Here is a 23,759-nt window from a genome sequence, read left to right as displayed (position 1 = left end):
TTAAATCATGAATCCTGATATAATTATGAGACTCAATAGGGAGTCCAGGAAAGATTACTTTGTAATTTAATTTTTCTTCTTTGAGATATGCAAGAATAGTAAATGGACTCTTAATGTGCATGGAAACAATTAAATTATATTGTAGGGCTATTGTGATGAAATGATGTATATTTAACCTTTTGCTTGTTGTACCTTTTTTGATGCAGAGAATGTGGAAATATCATTATACCCTATTGTTTAATTGCCTTTAAAAATGTCTTGTGCAGAACAAATAGGTTAATTTTATGGGTTTTGTTGATGCTAAACTCTGGAGCAGAACCAAAGGACATTCTGTCTGCCAAAACAAATGAAGAAAATTATTTTACTATCTTCCCTTCCTAACATTTGTACATGATGGCTTTAAAATAACTGTCTATTTCCAGTGAGGTCTTTCTCTGTCATTTTTCTCACCTGAATGAACATCTGAATGCAATCCCTAGTCTGTGAGATTTTGTTTTAAATAAGCCAAACCAATACAACAACAACAAAATACAACTTGAGTAAATCTATAATTACATTATTCTCTTGGAGAGTTCCAATGTGTTGGACTTTACAGTGTTGAGTGTTCATAATATAATCTCTCCCTCTCCCTAGCTTTCATCTACCCAGAGTTATCTGGTTAAGATCCTTTTCTCTGCCCTCAGAAATCCTACCTCTCTTTCAAAGCCTGGATTATTGCTACAATCTTACAGATTTCCTTCCTCATTAAATTGCAAATTAATTTTCTCATTTATTTGACACTAAATACAATGTTTTCATGTCACCGAATCTTATTTTTCAAACTTGACTATAATCTCTTTTAGTAAATTTCAAAGAATGTGATAAAGGTATGTGGTTAATACAAGTTAATCAATAGACATTGTATAAGCAATGGCTGCATTTAAGACATTGTGCCATATGGGCATCGGTAAGGATACAGAAAGAAGTCACTGTCTTGCCCTTTGTAACTTATCTATAATAACAAAAGCGTAATATGCTAATTAGACTGGAGGTCCTTCAGGACAGACCCTGGGGGTGGGGGGGTGGGGGTGGGGACACACAAGACCCTTGCACGAATTTCATGTGTTTCCCAACAAAACCTGAAATAATGATTTTGTACACTTGTCATTCTTGGGTTCGCTGCTAGAAACAACATATTCTGACAATCCTAAAAAAGCCATTTCATTCTTCACCATCATGTTATGTAGCATCTTTCTCTTCCCGGTCAAGAACTAAGCGTCTGCAATTTTATCTCTCTTTCAAGACATGTTAGCCTGTCATCATTTCACAGGTACTGGCAGAAGACATGAGACTCCTTCAGAGACAAAAGACTTTATTACCTCCAGCACAGCATGCAGCATGAGCTTTTTGTTTCTCACTCAAGTTCCATGGGCGTGAAGCAGGGCAGCCTAGGTAGATGCCGCACAGACAGTGACTATGTGTTACACCCAATTAACCAGCCTCAAGCTTAGAAACTCTCAGTCTTCTAAAGGGGCTGCTAGCAAACTTGTCCCAACTTTTGCCCAGAGGGATTCATTATTGTTATTATCCTGGTCCTGAAACAACTCTTTCATTTGCCCTGAAAGGAGGTTCTATCTTTATCTTCCAAGGCTGTTTGAAAAGATAGTGTGGAACAAAAGCTCTCAGTAGATGTGTAGAAATGCTATAGAGAATTGTCCTTACCCAGTGTGCTGAAATAGTCCTGGAAATAATCATGATGAAGCAGTGATGTAGGAGAACATGGGATGGCATGTTGAGGTTTTATTATTGGCCTGGATATTATTTCGTCATTGAAAACCTGAACTTGGCATAGGTTTTCAATGATGAAATAATACCCAGGTTATTGGTTAACCTATATAATACATTGAAATTGTGGAAATACGGTTTTAAAAATTATTTTTATAATGATGAAAAAGGAATAAGAAGGGATGCTAATATTCTAAGAAGAAAAAGCTCTGCATTTCATAAGTTAAGTATGTTAAGAATATAAAGCATTATTCTGAATTACAGATGAGGTATTCTCTAATTTATTCATAGCACTAAATGAATTAGTCATGAAAATCTTTACAATGATAGATGATCCTAAAATGAATTTGTATTTTCTTTACACACACACACGTTTTCTAGCATATCCTTTTGAATAATGTATGCATCCACAGTAAAATCATAATTCAAAACCAAACTGAATCTCAAGTTAGAAAGGATTTTATAATTATCTGAGAAAATCTATCCCTTGGTGCAAAATTTCCCCTTCTCCACCTCCCCCTCCAAATAATGGCTCAGTAAAGTTTGTAAACTCCTTCAGCTTCACTTCCAGGATCCCTGCTCTATAATGGTGTTAGTGCCTCTCCTCATTGTTGTATTTATGTGATATTTTTCCCAAATCATCCATGATCCACTGATGGATGAACTGCTACAATCAAGAACTTTGATTCTAGGATTTTATGCATGGGACTTTCCTCTGTAGTTGATTTTATCTTATATCCCACTTTTGTTCTTTGTCTTTTTTCTGTCACAACATCCTATCTAATAATAGACAAACATGGTAATTGACTATACCTTTGCTACACCTCCCATTGGCTAATCAGCGTGATATGCAAATTAACCTCCAACAAAGATGGCGGCTAATTTTCATACTGCAGGCAGGGCGGGCCAGCGCGAGCTGCCATCCGGGCCCCTGTGTGCCGCCCAAGCCCCACCCCCAGGCGGGACCCCTGTGTGCGGCCCTGCGCGCCAGGGCTTGGCGGCGAGATTGGCCCAAGGAAGCCCTATTCTTTTTTTTTTTTTTTTTTTTTTTTTTGAGGGTTTAATTTATTTTTTTTTTTTTATTATTATTTTTTTTTTTATTTTTCGCTTAAAGTATTACAAAGGGTATTACATAAGTGTCCTTTTTTCCCACCCGCCCTTGACAAACCCCTACCCTCCCTTACCCCCCAGTGTCTTATGTCCATTAGTTATGCTTATATGCATGCATACAAGTCCTTCGGTTGATCTCTTACTCCCCTCCCTCCTGCCCCCCAACTCTCTCTGGCCTTCCCACTGCAGTTTGACAATCAGTTTGAGGCAGCTCTGCCTCTGTATCTATTATTGTTCAAAAGTTTGTAATGGTCTTTATTATCCATGAATGAGTGAGATCATGTGGTATTTTTCCTTCATTGACTGGCTTGTTTCACTTAGCATAATGCTCTCCAGTTCCATCCATGATGTTGCAAATGGTAGGAGTTCCTTCTTTTTAACAGCAGCATAGTATTCCATCGTGTAGATATACCACAGTTTTCTAATCCATTCATCTACTGATGGGCACTTAGGCTGTTTCCAGATCTTAGCTATGGTGAATTGTGCTGCAATGAACATCTGGTTACATATATCCTTTCTGATAGGTGTTTCTGGTTTCTTGGGATATATTCCTAGTAGTGGGATCACAGGGTCAAATGGGAGTTCCATTTCCAATTTTTTGAGGAACCTCCATACTGCCTTCCATAGTGGCTGCACCAGTCTGCATTCCCACCAGCAGTGCACAAGTGTTCCTTTTTCTCCACATCCTCTCCAGCACTTGTCGTTTGTTGATTTGTTGATGATGGCCATTCTGACAGGTGTGAGATGGTACCTCATTGTTGTTTTGATTTGCATCTCTCGGACGATTACTGACTTTGAGCATGTTTTCATATGTCTCTTGGCTTTCTGAATGTCCTCTTTTGAAAGGTGTCTATTTAGATCCTTTGCCCATTTTTTGATTGGATTGTTTATCTTCTTTTTGTTAAGTTGTATGAGTTCCCTATAAATTTTGGAGATTAAGCCCTTATCAGACATGACGTTGGCAAATATGTTTTCCCAAGAGGTGGGTTTTCTTGTTGTTTTGTTGATGGTTTCTTTTGCTGTGCAGAAGCTTTTTATTTTGATGTAGTCCCATTTGTTCAGTTTCTCTTTAGTTTCAACTGCCCTAGGAGCTGTGTCAGTGAAGAAATTGTTTTGGCATAAGTCTGAGATTTTGTTGCCTTTGGATTCTTCTAGAATTTTTATGGTTTCCTGTCGTACATTTAAGTCCTTTATCCATTTTGAGTTTATTCTTGTGTACGGTGTAAGTTGGTGGTCTAGTTTCATTTTCTTGCATATATCTGTCCAATTTTCCCAACACCATTTATTGAAGAGACTATCTTGGCTCCATTGTATGTTCATGCCTCCTTTGTCAAAAATTAATTGAGCATATTGGTTCGGGCTAATTTCTGGACTCTCTATTCTATTCCACTGGTCTATATGTCTGTTCTTGTGCCAGTACCAGGCAGTTTTGAGAACAGTGGCTTTGTAATACAGCTTGATATCTGGCATTGAGATCCCACCTACTTTGTTCTTTCTCAGGATCGCTGCAGCTATTCGGGGTCTTTTTTTATTCCAGATGAATTTTTGGAGAGTTCGTTCTAGATCTTTGAAGAAGGCCATTGGTATTTTAATGGGAAGTGCGTTGAATTTATAGATTGCTTTGGGTAGTATGGACATTTTAATGATGTTGATTCTACCAATCCAAGAACATGGTATGTTCTTCCATCTCTTTATGTCTTCCTCTATCTCTTTTTTCAACGTCCTGTAGTTTTCTGAGTAGAGGTCTTTAACCTCTTTAGTTAAGTTTATTCCTAGGTATTTTAATTTTTTTGGTGCGATGGTAAATGGGATTGTTTTTCTAATCTCTCTTTCTGAAGGTTCACTATTGGTGTATAGAAATGCCTCAGATTTCTTGGGGTTAATTTTGTATCCTGCTACATTGCCAAATTCATGTATTAAGTCTAGTAGCTTTTTGATGGAGTCTCTAGGGTTTTGTATGTATAATATCATGTCATCTGCAAATAAGGACAGTTTTACTTCCTCTTTTCCAATTTGGATGCCTTTTATTTCTTCTTCTTGCCTAATTGCAATGGCTAATACTTCCAGTACTATGTTGAACAGGAGTGGTGAGAGTGGGCATCCCTGTCTTGTTCCTGTTCTTAGGGGAAATGGTGTTAGTTTTTGACCATTGAGTATGATGTTGGCTGTGGGCCTGTCATATATGGCTTTTATTATGTTGAGGTATGATCCTTCTATTCCCACCTTTCTGAGAGTTTTTATCAAAAATGGGTGTTGGATTTTGTCGAATGCTTTTTCTGCATCAATTGATATGACCATGTGGTTTTTTTCTTTCAATTTGTTTATGTGATGTATCACGTTTATTGATTTACGGATGTTGTACCATCCTTGCATCTCTGGGATAAATCCTACTTGGTCATGGTGTATGATCCTTCTGATGTACTGCTGGATCCGATTTGCTAAGATTTTGTTGAGGATTTTGGCATCTATGTTCATGAGGGATATTGGCCTGTAATTCTCTTTCATTGTGATGTCTTTACCTGGTTTTGGTATTAGGGTGATGCTGGCTTCATAGAATGAGCTTGGAAGTGTTCCTTCCTCTTGAATTTTTTGTAGTAGTCTGAGGAGGGTAGGTTTTAGTTCTTCCTTGAATGTTTGGTAGAACTCCCCTGTGAAGCCGTCTGGCCCTGGGCTTTTGTTTGCTGGAAGCTTTCTGATGACTGCTTCAATTTCTTCCATAGTTATTGGCCTATTGAGGTTTTTAGATTCTTCCTGATTGAGTTTTGGAATGTTGTATTTTTCTAGGAATTTGTCCATTTCCTCCAGGTTGTCTAGTTTGTTGGAGTAGAGTTGCCCGTAGTATTGTTTAACAATCATTTGTATTTCTGTGGGGTCTGTTGTTATTTCGCCTCTATCATTTCTGATTTGGTTTATTTGGGACCTTTCTCTTTGCTTCTTGGTGAGCCTGGCTAGGGGTTTGTCAATCTTGTTTATCCTTTCAAAGAACCAGCTCTTGGTTTCATTGATTTTCTGTATTGTTTTTTTGGTCTCTATGTCATTGATTTCTGCTCTAATCTTTATTATCTCCTTCCTTCTGCTCACTCTGGGGTTTTCTTGTTGCTCTCTTTCTAATTCTTTGAGTTGTAGAGTTAGATGATTAATTACCATTTTTTCTTCTTTTTTGAGATAGGCCTGTAGAGCTATAAACTTCCCTCTCAGGACTGCTTTCATTGTGTCCCAGAGGTTTTGGATTGTTGTGTTTTCATTGTCATTAGTGTCCAGGATGTTTTTAATTTCTTCTTTGATGTCATCGGTAACCCAATCAATATTTAATAACATGCTATTCAGCTTCCAAGTGTTTGAGTATTTTGGGTTGTTTTTATTGTAGTTTATTTCTAACATTATGCCATCGTGGTCTGAGAAGATGCTTTTTATGATCTCAATCTTCTTGAATTTGTGGAGACTTTGCTTGTGACCCAATATGTGGTCTATTTTTGAATATGTCCCATGAGCACCTGAGAGGAATGTATATTCCGCAGCTGTGGGGTGTAGTGTTCTGAAGATGTCAATTAAGTCCATCTGATCTAGTGAGTCATTTAGGATTGCTGTTTCTTTGCTGATTGTTTGTCTAGCGGATTTATCCAGTGATGTCAGTAGTGTATTAAAGTCCCCAACTATGATTGTGTTATTGTCGATATCTCCCCTGATATCTTCCAGAAGTTTTCTTATGTATGTGGGTGCTCCTGCATTGGGTGCATATATGTTTACCAGGGTTATATCTTCTTGTTGTATTGATCCCTTTAGTATTATGAAGTGGCCTTCCTTATCTCTGGTTATGGCCTTCACTTTGAGATGTATTTTGTCAGATATAAGTATTGCTACCCCAGCTTTCTTTTCCTTTCTATTTGCGTGAAAGATATTTTTCCATCCCTTCACTTTCAGTCTGTGTGAGTCCTTTCCAATGAGGTGGGTCGCTTGTAGACAGCAGATGTATGGGTCATGTTTTTTTATCCATTCAGCCACTCGATGTCTTTTATTTGGAGCATTTAGTCCATTTACATTTAAAGTTATTATTGAAAGGTACTTGTTTGTAGCCATTTCTTTTTTTTGTGTGTGTGTGGCTGTTTTCTTTCTGAGCTTGATATTTCTTCTTTTACACCAGTCCTTTTAGCATTTCTTGCATGGCTGGCTTGGTGGTGATAAACTCCCTTAGCCCTTTTTTGTCTGTGAAGCTTCTTATTTCCCCTTCAATTTTGAATGATAACCTTGCTGGATAGAGTATTCTTGGATTCAGTCCTTTGCTTTGCATCACTTTGTAGATTTCCGTCCATTCTTTTCTGGCCTGATGTGTTTCTGTTGAGAAATCATTTTATAATCTAATGGGAGCTCCCTTGTATGTTACTTTCCGCCTCTCTCTTGCAGCCTGTAAGATTCTCTCTTTATCCTGAACATTTGCCATGGTAATTATGATGTGTCTTGGTGTGGGTCTTTTCGGGTTCACCTTGTTTGGGACTCTCTGGGCTTGTGTGACTTTTTTCTTCCCCACCTCAGGGAAGTTTTCTGATATTATTTCTTCGAATAGGTTTTCTAATCCATGTTCATCTTTCTGTTGTTCTGGCACCCCTATTATTCGTATGTTGTTTCGTTTCATGTTGTCCCAAAGCTCCCTTAGGCTCTCCTCCTGTCTTTTAATTTTTTTCTCCATTTGCCGTACAGTTTGAGTGTGTTTTGCTTCCTTGTCTTCTAATTCACTGATTCGGTCCTCCGCTTCTCCCAGTCTACTGTTGATACTTTCAATGGTGTTTTTTATTGCAGCTATGTCGCTCTTCATTTCTTCTTGGGACTTACTTAAGTTGTTGATTTTTTCATCTGTTTCTTCTAGCTTCTTGCATACGTAGTTGAGTTTTTCATCTGTTTCTTCTTGCTTCTTGAACATCCGGTGCATGTACTCTAGGAACCTTATTCTGAATTCTTTTTCCGTCATGTTGCATATCTCTGTCTCACTTAGCTGCTTTTCTGGCGAGTCCTCCTTTTCTTTCCTTTGGGGGTTTCTTTGTCTACCCATGTTTGATCTCACTGACATTACTAGTTGTTGAATCGTTCAGTGGCTGGACCCTGGGTGGCAGTGGCTGCTCCCTGGGTGGCAGTGGCTCCTCGGTCTGTGGTTGCTCCTTGGGCGGTTGTGGTAGCAGCGGCTCCTCTGTTGATAGCAGGGCCTCTGATGGGTGCTGTTCACAGTTGTGGTGGCTCTTCTGGCTGGTGGAGGGAGGCTTCAGACGCAGCAACTTTCCGTGGAGGGGTGCAGGTCTCCCCTTGGCTCTTGCAGTCGCGCTGTTTGCGAATCGTTGCCTCCGGGTTGGTAGCTGATCTCTGGATGCCGGTAAACGCTGCCTGAGATGGCGCGGTCTCGCCGCTGCGCTGGCGCCCAGAGGGAGGTTTCAGCCTCAATCTCTAACCATCTGCATTTTTTAGGAGTTTTCTGTCTTTCCTGGCTGCAGACTGTCTCTCAGCTGAACCTCCCCAGCTTGATCGGGCTGATTGTTACCCGTTTCAGCTGCTCGCCCCTATCTGGTCCGGGACGAAGCACCAACACGTCCGTCTAAGCCTCCGCCATTTTCTCCTCCCGGAAGCCCTATTCTTGCAGGAATATTCCTGCAATGGGCTTCTAGTAAATCTAAAAGCTCATGTGTTTTCTTTTTTTAAAAAACCTTTAATGTTGAAAGTATTACATATGTCCTCCTTCCCCCTCCCCCATTGACCCCTTCTAGCCCACCCCTGTTTTCATTTAAAAGTTCCTATGCTCACCCTAGCCGGTTTGGCTCAGTGGATAGAGTGTGGGCCTGTGGACTGAAGGGCTCCCGGTTCGATTCTGGTCAAGGGCACATACTAGTACTTGGGTTGCAGGCTTGATCCCCAGTAGGGGGTGTGTAGGAGGCCGCTGATCAATGATTCTCTCTCATCATTGATGTTTCTATCTCTCACTCTCTTCCTTCCTCTCTGAAATCAATAAACATATATTTTAAAAATCTGCATTAGGAAAGCAAAATAACACCTTCTGCTGAATATTATTAGTAAGAAATTGGAGGGGATACTACATCAACAAGAACATAAAAGTAACATTATATACCTTTAATTCAAATCATAGAGTGTGTATGCCAATGATAATAAATGTAATCACATAAGGATTATCATAATAAAATGCTGTTGTCCCCATTTTTACAAATTCCCAATATTTTTCATGTATCAGGGACTGGATTTGTCTACATGATATAAGAGGTAAATGACAAGCCTCTTCCACTTCTAGCACAAAAGCATCAAAAAAGCTTAAATCTTGATCATCTATGGGATTTAAACATATATATCAGATTTCAAACACTAAATGGCTACAGGGGCCAGTCAGGTAAAAGAAAAGTCTGAAGCAAATCGGAGTGTCTGTGCCATTGAAAACTTCAGACATTCAACCCCAGAGGAATGTTGCCATACCAGAACGCAAGCCTGTCTGTCTTCACATTTTTCTAGAGAAACTAGAAAGATGGGTTTTTGTGCAAAAGCCCTTATTTTCGAATGTTGGGTACTAATTTAAAAATAATTAAGTAGTGCGCTCACTAAGTAAAAAGCACATTCAGTCAGCAACATCAAATATGTAGGAGGATAAGCATAACTGCCTTCCAGGCCAGCAGAATGCAGCATGGGTTGGAGGTGGGCAGGGCAGAAGGAGGTATCAGTGAGAGATAACAGGAATATTTGGGGAACCAACAAATGACCATGGAAAAACAGTCCGGAATACTGGCATAGGCCTGACAATAGAGTCTCCTGACAGGAAACCTTGACACAGGGTAGCGGGAAACTATACATGAACTCTTCTCAACCTATGCCCTGAGGACGTTTAACCTGAGGAAGAAAAGCTTATTTTTCAAACTAATTTCTTGAGAGTCCCAGACTACTCTGCTGGGCAATTTCTATTCCTTCACCAAAATGTTGACTTGAGAATGGATTTCTACCCATGACCCCAGCCAAGTGCGAGGTACAATTGTAGATAAAAAGAGAAATGGGTGATGTGTTCTCCCTTCAAGGAAGAGAAGAATAAATTTGAAATACAGTGAAAAAATACCTGAATCCAGTGGGAAACGGGCAGAGTTCATGTTCTAAAAAGTAAAGACCTGCAAGTAGTGTATTAGGCGATACGTTATAAATAAGTAGGGTCGTTAATCCTTTAATCCTTTCGTGCAGCAACTGTTACTGAGTCCAGCACACACCAAGTCCGGGGCCAAGTGGTAAAAATGCAAAGGGAATTCATGGCGGTGCCTGACTTAAAGGGACAGACGGGTTTAGGAGGCAGACTGGACTGCAGATGTTACGTGAGGTAGGTTAGGTACAGAGCAGACTGCTTGAAGCGTGTGCTGTCTCTGAAGGACTGAGACATGAGGTGAACCTTCAAACAGTTAAAAATAATACTTTAGCATGATGTGAAAGCTCAAAGATAAGTGTCTTTATTATGCAAATAATGATGTGAAGGAGATTGTCTTGTTTTGTCCTTTCAGAAAATAGAACCAAACAAAGATGTGTGAAATTGCAGAAAAAAGGAAATGGTTTTTTAGTGTGGTTTATTTTTATATGCAGTTGCATAATAGTACATTATCTTTTCTTTCAGATACACTGGCCCAGTACAGCACAAAAAATAGAAGAATGCATAATGAAAGGAAAGGATGCAGTAAGTATTATTCATTACAAATTAAGTAAATCATCAGTTATATCTCTCATCAATCACAGACTGAATCCCTAACTTTTTATTTGCTTTAAAAATTATATATGCTATTTATTCTCAAGAATATATATACAAACATATATACATATATTATATACAATATATGTGTATATACAATATTTAAAAATTAATTTCAATGTAGAATTAGAATAAAAGGAGTTGAGATGCCATCCCTAACTTCGTTTTTATTTTGTTTTATTATATTAATCAACTCAGATTTATAAATTCCTTATACTAATGTTTATTTCCTATGTATTTGGGGAAAAAACAATTGTAGGTAGTGTTTTAATTTGAGGAAAAACTAAGCACCCTCTGTGAGATTTCATTTCCCTTTGTTTAGTAAATTAGAAACATGCAGAAACAAAAGGAGAAAAAAAATAGTTTGAAAAAAGAAGGCAAAAGCAGTTAATATGCCTTACATATTTCACATGTTGTTGAAGGGTCTCTCCTGCTTACAGATTCAGCATTCCACTCCCCACAGCCTCTCTGCAGTGTGTGAGTGAGAAAGCGTGACAGCAGCACCGTCCCTGTCAGAGTTGGGAGCACACTAACACATGAGTGAAGGAGTGACCTTCACCTGCTCCGCGTAGCTGGCCAATGACACCATGCACATCTTTGGAGAAAGGCATGCACATCGCCTTTTGAAAGTTAGCTTATCCTGTTTTTCAGGAAGAAAGCAAAATACCACATAAAAGACTCACACACATGATGCCAACTCGATTCTCTGTAGTAATGGGGTCCCAGCCAAGGAATGAGTCAAGACATTCTTGCTGCCTTGGTCCTCAGTGTGATGCTGATGAATTGAACACACTCTAAGGCTATGTCAATCTAAGCCCGGCTGAGCCAAAATGTGGGCTAATTGGCTCAATCAAGATGTGTCAGTGTTTCAACAGATGAAAAGCAGGCACTTATAGCAATACTAGAGGCCCGGTGCATGAATTCGGGCATGGGTGGGGTCCCTAGGCCTGGCCGGCGATCAGGGCCTATCAGGGCTGTCTCACCCAGTCCTGATTGGGGCCAGGCCGATTGGGGCCAGGCCAATTGGGACCTGCCAGCCTGGAGGAGGGACCGCAGGAGGATGGCCGGTGGTGAGGAGGGACCAGGGGAGGTTGGCTGTGGGAGCACACTGACCACCAGGGTTTTAATGTTTTAATCTGCGTTGAGCGTCTGCCCCCTGGCAGTCAGTGCGCATCATAGGGACTGGTCGACCAGTCATTCTGGTCCCTCAGCCGTAACAGTCGCTTGGGCTTTTATATATAGATGAGACTAGAATATTTTCTCCATGCCTTGGGGAAAATACATTATTCCCCTATATGGGTCACCCATAGAATAAAATGCTACATGAGTGGGAAATTGAAGAAATAAATATGTGCCCTAGGTAATCAGTTCAGTAATGCCATAACCTGAATCATTTATGGTGAGATGGTTCTGCTGGCTTTTTATCCTAACAGTATTTTATCAGAACCTTTAAAGCCACAGTCTGTCCTCATAAAATATTCTCTCTACTGATTATTGCATTATTGCATGTACCAATGTCAAAATAATATTAACCATTTAAAGGTTTAGTATTTCTCTAATAATTTGTTTTAAATGAAGTAACAATACCTAATTTGCCAACAAGGTATTTGCTAGAATTAATTTAGCCAAATTGGTTTGAAGCAATTTTAAATATTTTTCCATTGAGCTTACTGATCATAAAACTCTCATAGTGATTGTGTATTAAAACTTTGTTAAGTGTAATATGTATTTGATACTGTGTTTGATTAACTGTGGAATACAAAGATGTGTAAAATAAACATTCTGTTCTCAAAAAGCTTCCAGTTGATTACCAGTGAGGCAAACGAGTTCTTGGGCCAAATGTGGCCTGCCATAAATAAAGTTTTATTAGAACATAGGCATCCACACTCATTTGTGTATTGTCTATGTTTGCTTTCATGCTGTAACTGCAGAGATAAGTAGTTGCAACCACAATGTAAGTAGTAGAGATCAGATCCCCATTGAACTAAATATGTCCACTGTATGATCCTTTGTAGAAAAAATTTTCTGATCCCTCAACTATGCTCTTATTGTAATCGCTATAAATTGTTATTTTTATTGGCTAGTTTTCTATTTACTTGGAAATTCTCTATTAAAGTGCCTTATGTAAATTAAAGTTTGAAGATATGATTTATTTCCCCAAATTAAAACTCTGTAAATGCTCTAAAGTCTGTACGAGTAAAGACGCTTTTTCTAATTATTGGTTTTCTGACTTTATGCTGATTCATTGTTTATATGTACTTTCAGACTAACTTAATTACTTAGTGGAACATATTCAAACTTCACGCTTGAATAAATTTCCGAACAGTGCTTTTCTAAAATTTCTCAGTGCGTACTAGAATTCATGAAAATAATTCACTCCCATTACTAAATGGAAGTCCTACATCGCTGCTAACAAAAGTGCGCATCCATCACCCAGGTCTCTTCTTCCTCTGCTCCTTGTCTTTTTTTCATCTGCACTTTTTGCCTCCTCTAGCCAGGGAAGACTTAAAGTCCTGGGGTTAGGAAACACAAAAATAAAAAAGGGGTAAACATTTTTATTCTACTAACCATTTCTTCTTTTTTTCTGCTCTAGAGTGAATGTGCAAATTACGTTCGGGTTTTGCATCACTACAACAGGACACACCTCCTGGCCTGTGGCACCGGAGCTTTCGACCCACTTTGCGCCTTCATCAGAGTTGGGTACCATATGGAGGTAAGATGATTTCATTTACTGTTGTCAATAACAATAATGATAAGAAGTATTTGTTTTCAATGAAAAGTTGTGGGATTTCCTTTGATGAAAGAGAAAGGCATTTTAGGAAATACTTATTCTGTTTGCTTGAGTCAGAGAAATAGTCGCTCAGGGCCTTTAAAATCGTTGTCAGCTGTAAAATTTGCGAGCCAGTTAATTCTTAATGTATTCACTCACTGAACAATTTCATTTCCTTAATTTTCCCACTTAAAAGTATTTTTTTTAATATATTTTTATTGATTTTTTACAGAGAGGAAGGGAGAGAGATAGATAGTTAGAAACATCGATGGGAGAGAAACATCGATCAGCTGCCTCCTGCACATCTCCCACTGGGGATGTGCCCGCAACCCAGGTACATGCCCTTGACCGGAATCAAACCTGGGACCCTTCAGTCCACAGGCTGACACTCTATCCACTGAGCCAAACCGGTTTCGGCTAAAAGTATTTTTTAATATGAAACTATGTTCTCTATTGTGTTCTTATATAATTTTTATTAATGTAACCACCAAACTGGAATGAACATATATATAGATTTATATATGCATGTACATATCAATAAATTTATAAAAGTACAATTACTACACATAGTATTTTATAAAGGACATGCAAGTACTTGTTGATTCTGTAATTGTTCCTTCGTCAAGTGAGGTAGGGAGGTGGAATTGGAGGTAGGGAGAGATTGCAAACTGATAAATTAAGAATGAGTGGGTGAGAGCTATATGCCTCGTTTCCCACACCCCATCACTAGGTTTGTTAGTAAACAAAAATAGGTTGAAATATAACCTATCTTAACAAACTGGGTAAGCTCTCAAGTTTCATTTATTCTAGGCATAATTTCAAACACCTTACATCACAGTCCCACTCTGAAGCATATTAAACAATATTCCAATATCAGGATCTGCTTTGTCCTTTCATTTAGGACAAAAGGCAGAATCCTGCATTAGGATGTGACACAGATAAAGGCAGCGCTCTACATGCTCTGTAGCTGAGCAGCTGGACGCTCTTGATTCTCATATCCCAATTATGAGAGGGCAGCTCTGACTATAAATATGGGGTTTCTCCAAACATGTATACACACACTTTGAATAAGTATAAAGGCAGTGTTCATTAAAATACATTTTATTTTAAAAATTGAGCCATCAGCTGTTAAAGTATATATATACACTTTTGGGACACCCTGTATTTTCAGCCAGTGCATATAAAACACAACATTCATTTCTCTAGAGAAAAATTATTTCTGATATTTCCTTTAGTAGTGAACACTCAGGTGCACATATAATTAACAATATTTGAAGTGCTTGCTCTAAGCTGCCTCTGGAGAGTGCCCTGATTGAGGTGCTTCATCTGCTAAGTGTCCTTGTAGGCCGGTTTTTGATTAGCATATTTTAAATGTTAACTAACCCCCCGATAGTGATAGATTAAAGTTAAGTAGCATGCACAAACACATCACAGTGCATTTACTAAATTACTTTAAAGAGACAGTGCAGATGATATAACAGGAAACTTTAGCTGAAGATATAGAAGGAAAGTAGGTCCAGTGCAGTCAGAATATTTACACATAAACAAATATACAAAGAATACATATGCATGTGCATATATATATATATATATGCGTATACACATGGATATACATATACATATGTAATATATATATATGTATATAATGCATATATACAAAGTCAACATGTATACATCGTAGTGCAGATCTACTGGAAAAAAAATCCTCTCAGTTTTCATTTATCTGAAAAAGCCTTTATTTTATCTTTATCTTTGAAGGAAATTTTCTCTGGATATAGAATTCTGGGGTAACATTTTTTTTCTTTCAGCATCTAAAAATGTTTATTGTCTTCTAATCTCTTCCTAGTGTGAATTCAGGTTTCATAAATATCCCCCCTGAAGAGGAGAAAGAGGGAATGAGGCAGAAATATTATTTAAAATAATGACTATATACTGGAAATACTGATTCTGTTTGCTTGAGTCAAGGAAATATACACACACTAGAGGCTTGATGCATGAAATTTGTGCAAGAGTAGGCCTTTCTTCCCCCGGCTACTGGCACCGGTTTCCCTCTGGCACCTGGACCCGGCTTTGTCCAGAAGGTCATCCGAAAAGAAATCTGGTCTAATTAGCATGCTATGCTTTTATATATATACTAGAGGCCCCGTGCACAAAAATTTCTGCACTGGGGGGGAGGGGTCCCCCAGCCTGGCCTGTGCCCTCTTGCAGTCTGGGACCCCTTGGGAGATAACGACCTGCTGGCTTAGGCCTGCTCCCAGGTGGCAGAGGGCAGGCCCAATCCCTAGGTGCAGTCCCTGGTCAGGCTCAGAGCAGGGCCGATTGGGGAGTTGGGGCGCTGCCCCGTAATGCACAGAGCAGGGCAGATCGGGAGGTTGTGATGGCACCCTCAGTCACGCTCAGGGTAGGGCCGATTGGGGGGTTGGGGCACCACCCCCTGTCACACTCAAGGCAGGGTCGATGGGGAGGTTGTAGCGCCACCCCCTGTCACACAAAGAGCAGGGCCAATCAGGGGGTTGGGGCGCTGCCCCCTGTCACTCACAGAGCAGGGCTGATCAGGGGGTTGGGGCACTGCACCCTGTCACACTCAGGGCAGGGCCAATGGGGAGGTTATGGCTCTTTCCTGTCACACACAGAGCAAGGCCCATGGAGGGGGGTTGGGGCGCCACCCTCTATCACCCACAGAGTAGGGCCGATCAGGGGGTTGGGGCACCTTCCCCTGTCACGAACAGAGCAGGGCGGATAGAGAGGTTGTGGCCCCGCCCCCTGTCACACACAGAGCTGCAGGGCGATCAGGGGGTTGGGGAGCTCCCCCCCGTCACACACAGAAACGCAGGGAAATAAGGGGATTGGGGAGCTTCCCCCTATCAGGCACAGAGCAGGGCTGATCAGGGGGTTTGGGCGCTGCCCCCTGTCACGCTGATCCTGGTGCCGGGAGGCATATTACCCTTTTACTATATAGGATAAAGGCCTGGTGCATGGGTAGGGGCTGGCTGGTTTGCCCTAAAGGGTGTCCTAGATCAGGGTGGGGGTCCCCACTGGAGTGCCTGGCCAGTCTGGGTGAGGGGCTGAGGGCTGTTTTCCGGAAGCGGTTGACTGAAGCTCCCAACCGCTCCTTTTTTTCTATTTTTTTTTTTTTAATCTGGGCCAGCTTTAGCTCTGAGGCCTCGCTGCTGAAAACATCGATACAATGTTGCGGTCCGGCTGGCTGAAGCCTGGCTGACTAATGCAGGATTCTGGGGTTTTGTTTAGCTTCTATATTTGCAACATAGTTGCTTAGAGTTGCAGCTGAGAGGCCGGCAGCGGCAGGCGGGGAATGTTGGAGTCCGCAGTCACTGGAGCAAGCAAGCCTCCCTGCTCACTTCAGTGCATGGCTGCTAGCCGCCATCTTGGCTGACAGTTAATTTGCATAAGGATATGCTGATTAGCCAATGGGAAGGGTAGCAGTCGTACGCTAATTACCATGTTTCTCTTTTATTAGTGTAGATAACAGGCCCGGTGCACAAAAATTTGTGCACTCGGGGGGGGGGGGAGGGAGGGGGAGTCTCTCATCCTGGCCTGTGCCCTCTCGCAGTCTGGGACCCCTCGGGAGATAACGACCTGCTGGCTAAGGCCTGCTCCCGGGTGGCACAGGGCACGCCCAATCCCTAGGTGCAGCCCCTGGTCAGGCTCAGAGCAGGGCCGATTTGGGAGTTGGGGCGCCGCCCCCTGTCATGCACAGAGCAGGGCGGATCGGGAGGTTTTGATGCCACCCTCAGTCACGCTCAGGGTAGGGCCTATTGGGGGGTTGGGGCACTGCTCCCTGTCACACTCAAGGCAGGGTCAATGGGGAGGTTGCAGCGCCATCCCCTGTCACGCACAGAGCAGGGCTGATCAGGGGTTTGGGGCACTGCCCCCTGTCACTCACAGAGCAGGGCCGATCATGGGGTTGGGGCGCTGCCCCCTGTCACTCACAGAGCAGAGCCCATCAGGGGGGTTGGGGCTCCGTACCCTGTCACACACAGAGCAGGGTCAATCAGGGGGTTAAGGAGCTCCCCCCTGTATGCACAGAGCAGGGCCCAGCAGGGGGTTGAGGAGCTCCCCCCTGTCATGCACAGAGCAGGGCCCATCAGGGGGTGGAGGAGCTCCCCCCTGTCACTCACAGAGCAGGACCGATAGGGGAGTTGGGGCACCGCCCCATGTCACACACAGAGCAGGGCTGATCAGGAGGTTGGGGCCCTGCACCCTGTCATGCTCAGGGCAGGGCCAATGGGGAGGTTATGGCTCTCCCCAGTCACCCACAGAGCAAGGCCTGTGGAGGGGGGTTGGGGTGCCACCCTCTACCACCCACAGAGCAGGGCCGATCAGGGGGTTGGGGCGCTGCCACTGTCACACTCAGGGCAGAGCCGATGGAGAGGTTATGGCTCTATCTACCCTGTCACACAAAGAGCAAGACCCGTGGGGGGGGGGGGGGGGTTGGGGTGCCGCACCCTGTCACACACAGAGCAGGGCCGATCAGGGGATTGGGGCACCTTCCCCTGTCACACACAGAGCAGGGCTGATCAGGGGGTTGGGGCGCCTTCCCCTGTCACGCTGATCCTGGTGCCGGGAGCCTCGCTGCTCTGCTGATCCCGGTGCCGGGAGGCATATTACCCTTTTACTATATAGGATAGAGGCCTGGTGCATGGGTAGGGGCTGGCTGGTTTGCCCTAAAGGGTGTCCTAGATCAGGGTGGGGGTCCCCACTGGAGTGCCTGGCCAGTCTGGGTGAGGGGCTGAGGGCTGTTTTCCGGAAGCGGTTGACTGAAGCTCCCAACCGCTCCTTTTTTTCTATTTTTTTTTTTTTAATCTGGGCCAGCTTTAGCTCTGAGGCCTCGCTGCTGAAAACATCGATACAATGTTGCGGTCCGGCTGGCTGAAGCCCGGCTGAATAAAGCAGGTTTCTAGGGTTTTGTTTAGCTTCTATATTTGTTACATAGTTGCTTAGAGTTGCAGCTGAGAGGCCGGCAAGTTAGGCGGGGAAATTTGGAGTCTGCAATCACTGGAGCAAGCAAGCCTCCCTGCTCACTTCAGTGCATGGCTGCCAGCCGCCATCTTGGCTGACAGTTAATTTGCATAAGGATATGCTGATTAGCCAATGGGAAGGGTAGTGGTCGTATGCTAATTACCATGTTTCTCTTTTATTAGTGTATATATATATATATATATATATATATATATATATATATCATTGTTCCACAGATCACCAAGATTCTGTCCATTTTTTTAAAAATATATTTTATTGATATTTTACAGAGAGGAAGGGAAAGGGATAGAGAGCCAGAAACATTGATGAGAGAGAAACACCGATCAGCTGCCTCCTGCACATCCCTCACTGGGGATGTGCCCCCAAACAAGGCACATGCCCCTAACTGGAATTGAACCTGGGACCGTTGAGTTCGAAGGCTGACACTCCATCCACTGAGCCAAACCAATCAGGGCTTAAAAAGAGTTCTTAGTAGAGAAACAGTAAGACATACTTATACCCATCATAGTACACAACAAACAACTTTATGCCTCAGTTGTACAATCTAAAAGTTAAAGGTCCAAGGAGTGCCATCCTGAACTTGGAATGTATAACTTTCAGAGGTAGCTTCTGGCACATTTTGATCTTCCTCTTCCTCTACGGAAAAATATTTCTCAATCAAGTTTAGTGACGCTTTGTACACAGACTCATTTTCATGGTTTTGTAGAGCTTCAATTTTGTCCAAACCTCCACATTCTTCAATCATTATACTTATTTTCTCACTTTCACCTAGTTTCTCAGCAGCCTGAAATATATTTGAAATGGCATCCAGAATAACCAGAATAATCTTGGCATCTTTCGCAGTTAAGAGGTTCATCAGTGGTTCTATTACGTCACAATGAACGAGGTATACAATTTGTTCAACTGTTCCACCACGTGTATAGTTGGCCACAGCCCATACAGCTTCCTTTTGTGTCTTAAAGTTTGCCTTAGCAAGAACAAAAACGAGGAATGGAACTAATCCATGATTCACAACTTGCTGTATTTGGTCCTGGCTGCCAGCTGTGATGTTTGACATTGTCCACGTAGCTTCCTTCTGAATATTAGCTCTGGAGTTCATTAGTAGGCTGGGAAAGATGGCAAGTGCTCCTGCATCTATTACAACCTGCGTCTGTTCATCTGTCCCAGTGACGATCTTTCCTATGGCTCTTAGCTCAGGAGTCACAGTTGGCAATTCAGTAGCTCCTAGGAGCTTCACAAGTTGGGGCATAACTCCTGTTTTCACAACCATTTCAATCCATTCATTTGGACCTCGAGTGAGGTAGGAAATGGCCCAGCAGCTATCTGCTAATACTTCTGGATCATCATGATGCAGGAGACGAACTAAAGTAGGAAGAACCTTCTCAACAGCATCTAATGGGGGTACAGGATTCTTGCTGCGACAAAGGTTTAAAAGTGTCCAGGTCAGATTACGTACGTAACCACATGCTAAAGATGACATGTCAGGAACTGCAAGAAGAGCCAACAGTGGGTCAACTGCACCATACTTGATAACCAAGTCTCGGAAAGCTGAACCATCACCTGCAATATTTCCTAGAGCCCATACGGCTTGTTCACGGATGTGAGCATGGGGAGAAGCCAACAGAGAAATGAGTGCTGGAATAGCACCTCCATCTACTACAGCTTTGGTCTGTTCCGAAGTCCCAGAAGCAATGTTAGTGAGGGCCCAAACAGAGCCATACTGGATGGGACTACAATCAGTTCTGCCCAAGAAGGACACAAATTTTGGGATCAAACCAGTCCGGATTATGTTGTCTCGGGATGGCTGTTTTTCCATACAAAGCAGTTTCATTGCAGCCTGAGTAGCTTGGAACTGGCTTCCCAAATTGTTGCTATTTATGCCTTTGACAATGTCCTCAACGGACCAATTTGCAGTGCCCTGGCTGTTGCGGTTTTCCTGCAGTGGAGACGTAGCATTATCGGGAAAGGAGCTCACATTTCTCCTTTTCAGCATCTAGTCATCCTTCTTAGCTTTCCTCAGCTCCACATTAACTTCTATTCGGCACCGCCTCATTTCTGCACTGTCTTTCCCCTTGTTCTTGAATCTATTAAGGCTGGCAGCTGGCCAATTAGCATTCTCGTTGGTGGGCATGGTTATGAGACAAAGGGAGAAGCAAGCTCCACACAGTCACTCAGGCTTTCACAGGAGACCCATGAGCGGAGGACCAGCTGTGGTTTGGTTGCTCTGAGAATATCTACAGCGGCTCAGCTCTCAGATGGTGTATTGAAGACCAACCCTAGCAGGTCCAGGGGTTCCCAAAGGTGTGGACGAAGTCGGCAAAGGATGAAGGACACGGAGACCGAGTGCAGTTGATCAGCAGCCTAGCCAGGATCTCCAGCCAAGTTCTGTCCAGGACCTCCAGCCAGGTTCTGTGTTTGATTGTCTTGTTACATCTGTATTTATACCAGTTGATTTTAATCCTATCAATTTCTATTCCAAAGGTTAGGGCGTTTCTTATCTCCTTTCCAGGGAGTAAAGATTATATAATTTAAGCTGATTGTTCTTAGTTAAAGTGATTAATTACATGCCTGGCACTTAGTTAAGGGGTTTTATTCCCTCCCTAACTTCAGGAAAAAATCCCTACCTGGGGAAACAACCTTTCTCGGGGAGGTAACCTTGGTTAAAACACATAGCACCAAGAAGGGGAGCAAACATATTAAGAACAGTATGCCATATACACCAGGTCCCTTGAAACATATGCTGTGCAGATGTTTCTTCCCTGCAGCAACTGTATCAAGCAGCAAGGATGGACCAGCTTCCGGCAGTTTATGGTTTCTCTCCCTCTACCAGAATGTGAGCTTAATGCCTCCTTGGCTTGGCTGCATTCCAAAGCAGTGCCTGGCTCATAGAAGGTGTTCAATAACTACTTGCTGAATAAAGAGCCAAACAGATCCCCCACTCAAGCATGCAGCTTAGTAGAATGGGATTCAGGTGACCTTTAACATTCTCTGGGACCCATCCCACTTTCTTCCATCTATACATATAGGTCCCAGCAGCCAAGTTTGCTTTTGTTTGACCTTGCTTTCCTGGTCTTAACTGATGGTACCACACCAGACATGTGACCTAAGCTAGGCTGTCCATTATTTTCTTTTCTGGAACTTAATTTTGCCTTGTAAGAATAAAGGGACTTTGAGAAAACAACCTCTGGACTGATTCACGGATCCAATGGCAAGGAGAGAGAATATAAATTAAATTACAGAAGTCACTGTAGAAAAGCTGGACACTTCAGAAAAGCACAAAGTAGGAAACAAAACCACCCGTTTATCAGAGTTTCTAATAAAACACATTGCCAAATAAGTGAAACGAGGCACACCAATCAGAAAGAATATATGCACCCCTATGTTCCTAGTAGTGTTATTTACAATAGCCAAGATCTGGAAACAGCCCAAATGCCCAAAAAACTAAGTGGATTAAAAAACTGTGGTACAGCAGAAAAACCAAGATGGCGTCATAGGTAAACACCAAAGAATGCCTCGCACAACCACTTCAAAAATACAACTAAAAGACGGAACAGATATCACCCAGAACCACAAGAAGGCTGGCTGAGTGGAAATTCTACATCTAGAAGGAAAGAGAAAAGCATACTGAGACTCAGAGGAGGTGCGGTGTGGAAATACAGAGGTATAGAGGTCCAGAGGCGCAGGCAGAGAGGGCTGGCGGCTGAGGACACGGTTGTCTTTTCAATCAGGCGGGAGTCTCAAGCTCTGAGCTCCAGTTCTGGGCGAGTCACTGAGGACCCAGACTCATACAGGAGAAACTGGACTGTCTGGCATCAGTTGGAACTCAAGGGCAGCTTTCTCTCAGAGGTGCTTGCAGTGATTGCCGGGACACTGGGAAGTGGGGCCTCTGAGGGCAGGACTGAGAGCAGCTATAACTGCTCGCTCCGCCCTGTTGATCCCCTGGGACCCTAGATTCTGTCCATTTTTATTCAATCTTTTTTCCCCTCTATTTTTCAAGTTGGATAAATTCTATTATTTATTTGCAGGTTTATTAATTCTTCCTTCTGACATCCCTAATATGCTCTTAAGCCCACACCATTAATGGTTCATATAGATATTGTACTTTTCAGATCTAGAATCTTCACTTTCTCTATTTCTTTATTTATATACTAAGTGTTCCCCCAGTTTTTATTCATAATGACTATATTTACCTTTAAGCGATTGACTGTATATTTTTAACAACTGTTTTAAAATCTTGGTGTGCTAATTTAAACTGTGGGTCAACCTAAAGTAAGTTTGCAATGACTGCTTTTTCTCTTGACTCTGAATCATTATTTTCTTGTTTCTTTGCATGTCTATTAATTATTATTGTGAACTGGACATCATAGATCATATGTTCTCATTCTGGATCTTGGATTCTGTTATCTTTTGAAGAAAGTTGATTTTTATTCTAGCAGGCAGTTTACTCAGCTGGACTCAAAGCTCTTTTAGTATAATCAGCAGCCATAAATCTTTCAATTTTCCAGCCACTGCTTTTCATGGTCTGCTTGCACATGCAGTTCATGTGTTAGCCAAGGATTTGGGGGAGAATCTACACACAGATTTCAGGGTTCCTCACTCAGTTTCCAGTTATATCTTCTCGCTTTTCATCTGATCTGGTACTTTACATGTCTTTTCTATGGCTTTCCAATCTAAAAAGTCTCTGCTTGATTCTAGCGCCAGTGATGGCGAACCTATGACACGCGTGTCAGAGGTGACACACAAACTCATTTTTTTGGTTGATTTTTCTTTGTTAAATGGAATTTAAATATATAAAATAAATATCAAAAATATAAGTCTTTGCTTTACTATGGTTGTAAACACCAAAAAATTTCTATATGTGACGCGGCACCAGAGTTAAGTTAGGGTTTTTCAAAATGCTGACACGCCGAGCTCAAAAGGTGCGCCATCACTGTAGCCTTTCTCATAACATGGAATGTGGGTTACCTTAAATTGAAAACTCTTCAGCCTTGGCCAGGGTGCTCAGTGGTTGGAGCCTCAGCCTGAAAGGTCTCAGGTTTTATTCCAGTCAAGGCCATGTACCTGGGTTGCAGGTTGATCCCTTGGCCTGGTTGGGGCATGAATGGGGGGCAAACAATTGATGTATCTTTCTCACAATTATATTTCTCTCTCTCTCTCTCCCACTCCCTCCCCCCTTTCTACTCTCTCTAAAACTGAAAACCAAACAAACATACCCTCTGGTGAGGATTAACAAAAATAAAATAAAAACGATTCAGTCTTTGTCTTTCTTAACTAATCTCCAGTGCCTTCCAATAATGTTTTTATATGTTTTTACTTAGATCATCATCATTATCTGTGGGAGAGTTAGTTCAT

General features: G+C 42.1%; 1 protein-coding gene and 1 pseudogene across 1 annotated transcript in view; one reads left to right on the top strand and one right to left on the bottom strand.

The window, feature by feature from the left end:
- The window catches only part of SEMA3E (semaphorin 3E), a 233,406-nt gene that overhangs the window by 125,299 nt on the left and 84,348 nt on the right, over positions 1-23,759 (top strand). Inside the window, exons 3-4 of the mRNA XM_070424157.1 lie at positions 10,505-10,564; positions 13,230-13,349. Coding sequence (XP_070280258.1) covers positions 10,505-10,564; positions 13,230-13,349 — 180 coding nt within the window. The remainder of the gene's footprint in view (positions 1-10,504; positions 10,565-13,229; positions 13,350-23,759) is intronic.
- Positions 18,952-20,538, bottom strand: LOC139016309 (importin subunit alpha-1 pseudogene; annotated as a pseudogene).

Source organism: Myotis yumanensis, unplaced genomic scaffold, assembly GCF_028538775.1.
Source record: "Myotis yumanensis isolate MYYU_CA2020_CCGP unplaced genomic scaffold, mMyoYum1.0.hap1 SCAF_9, whole genome shotgun sequence".
NCBI lineage: Eukaryota > Metazoa > Chordata > Mammalia > Chiroptera > Vespertilionidae > Myotis > Myotis yumanensis.
This window is presented reverse-complemented; position numbering and strand designations above follow the sequence as displayed.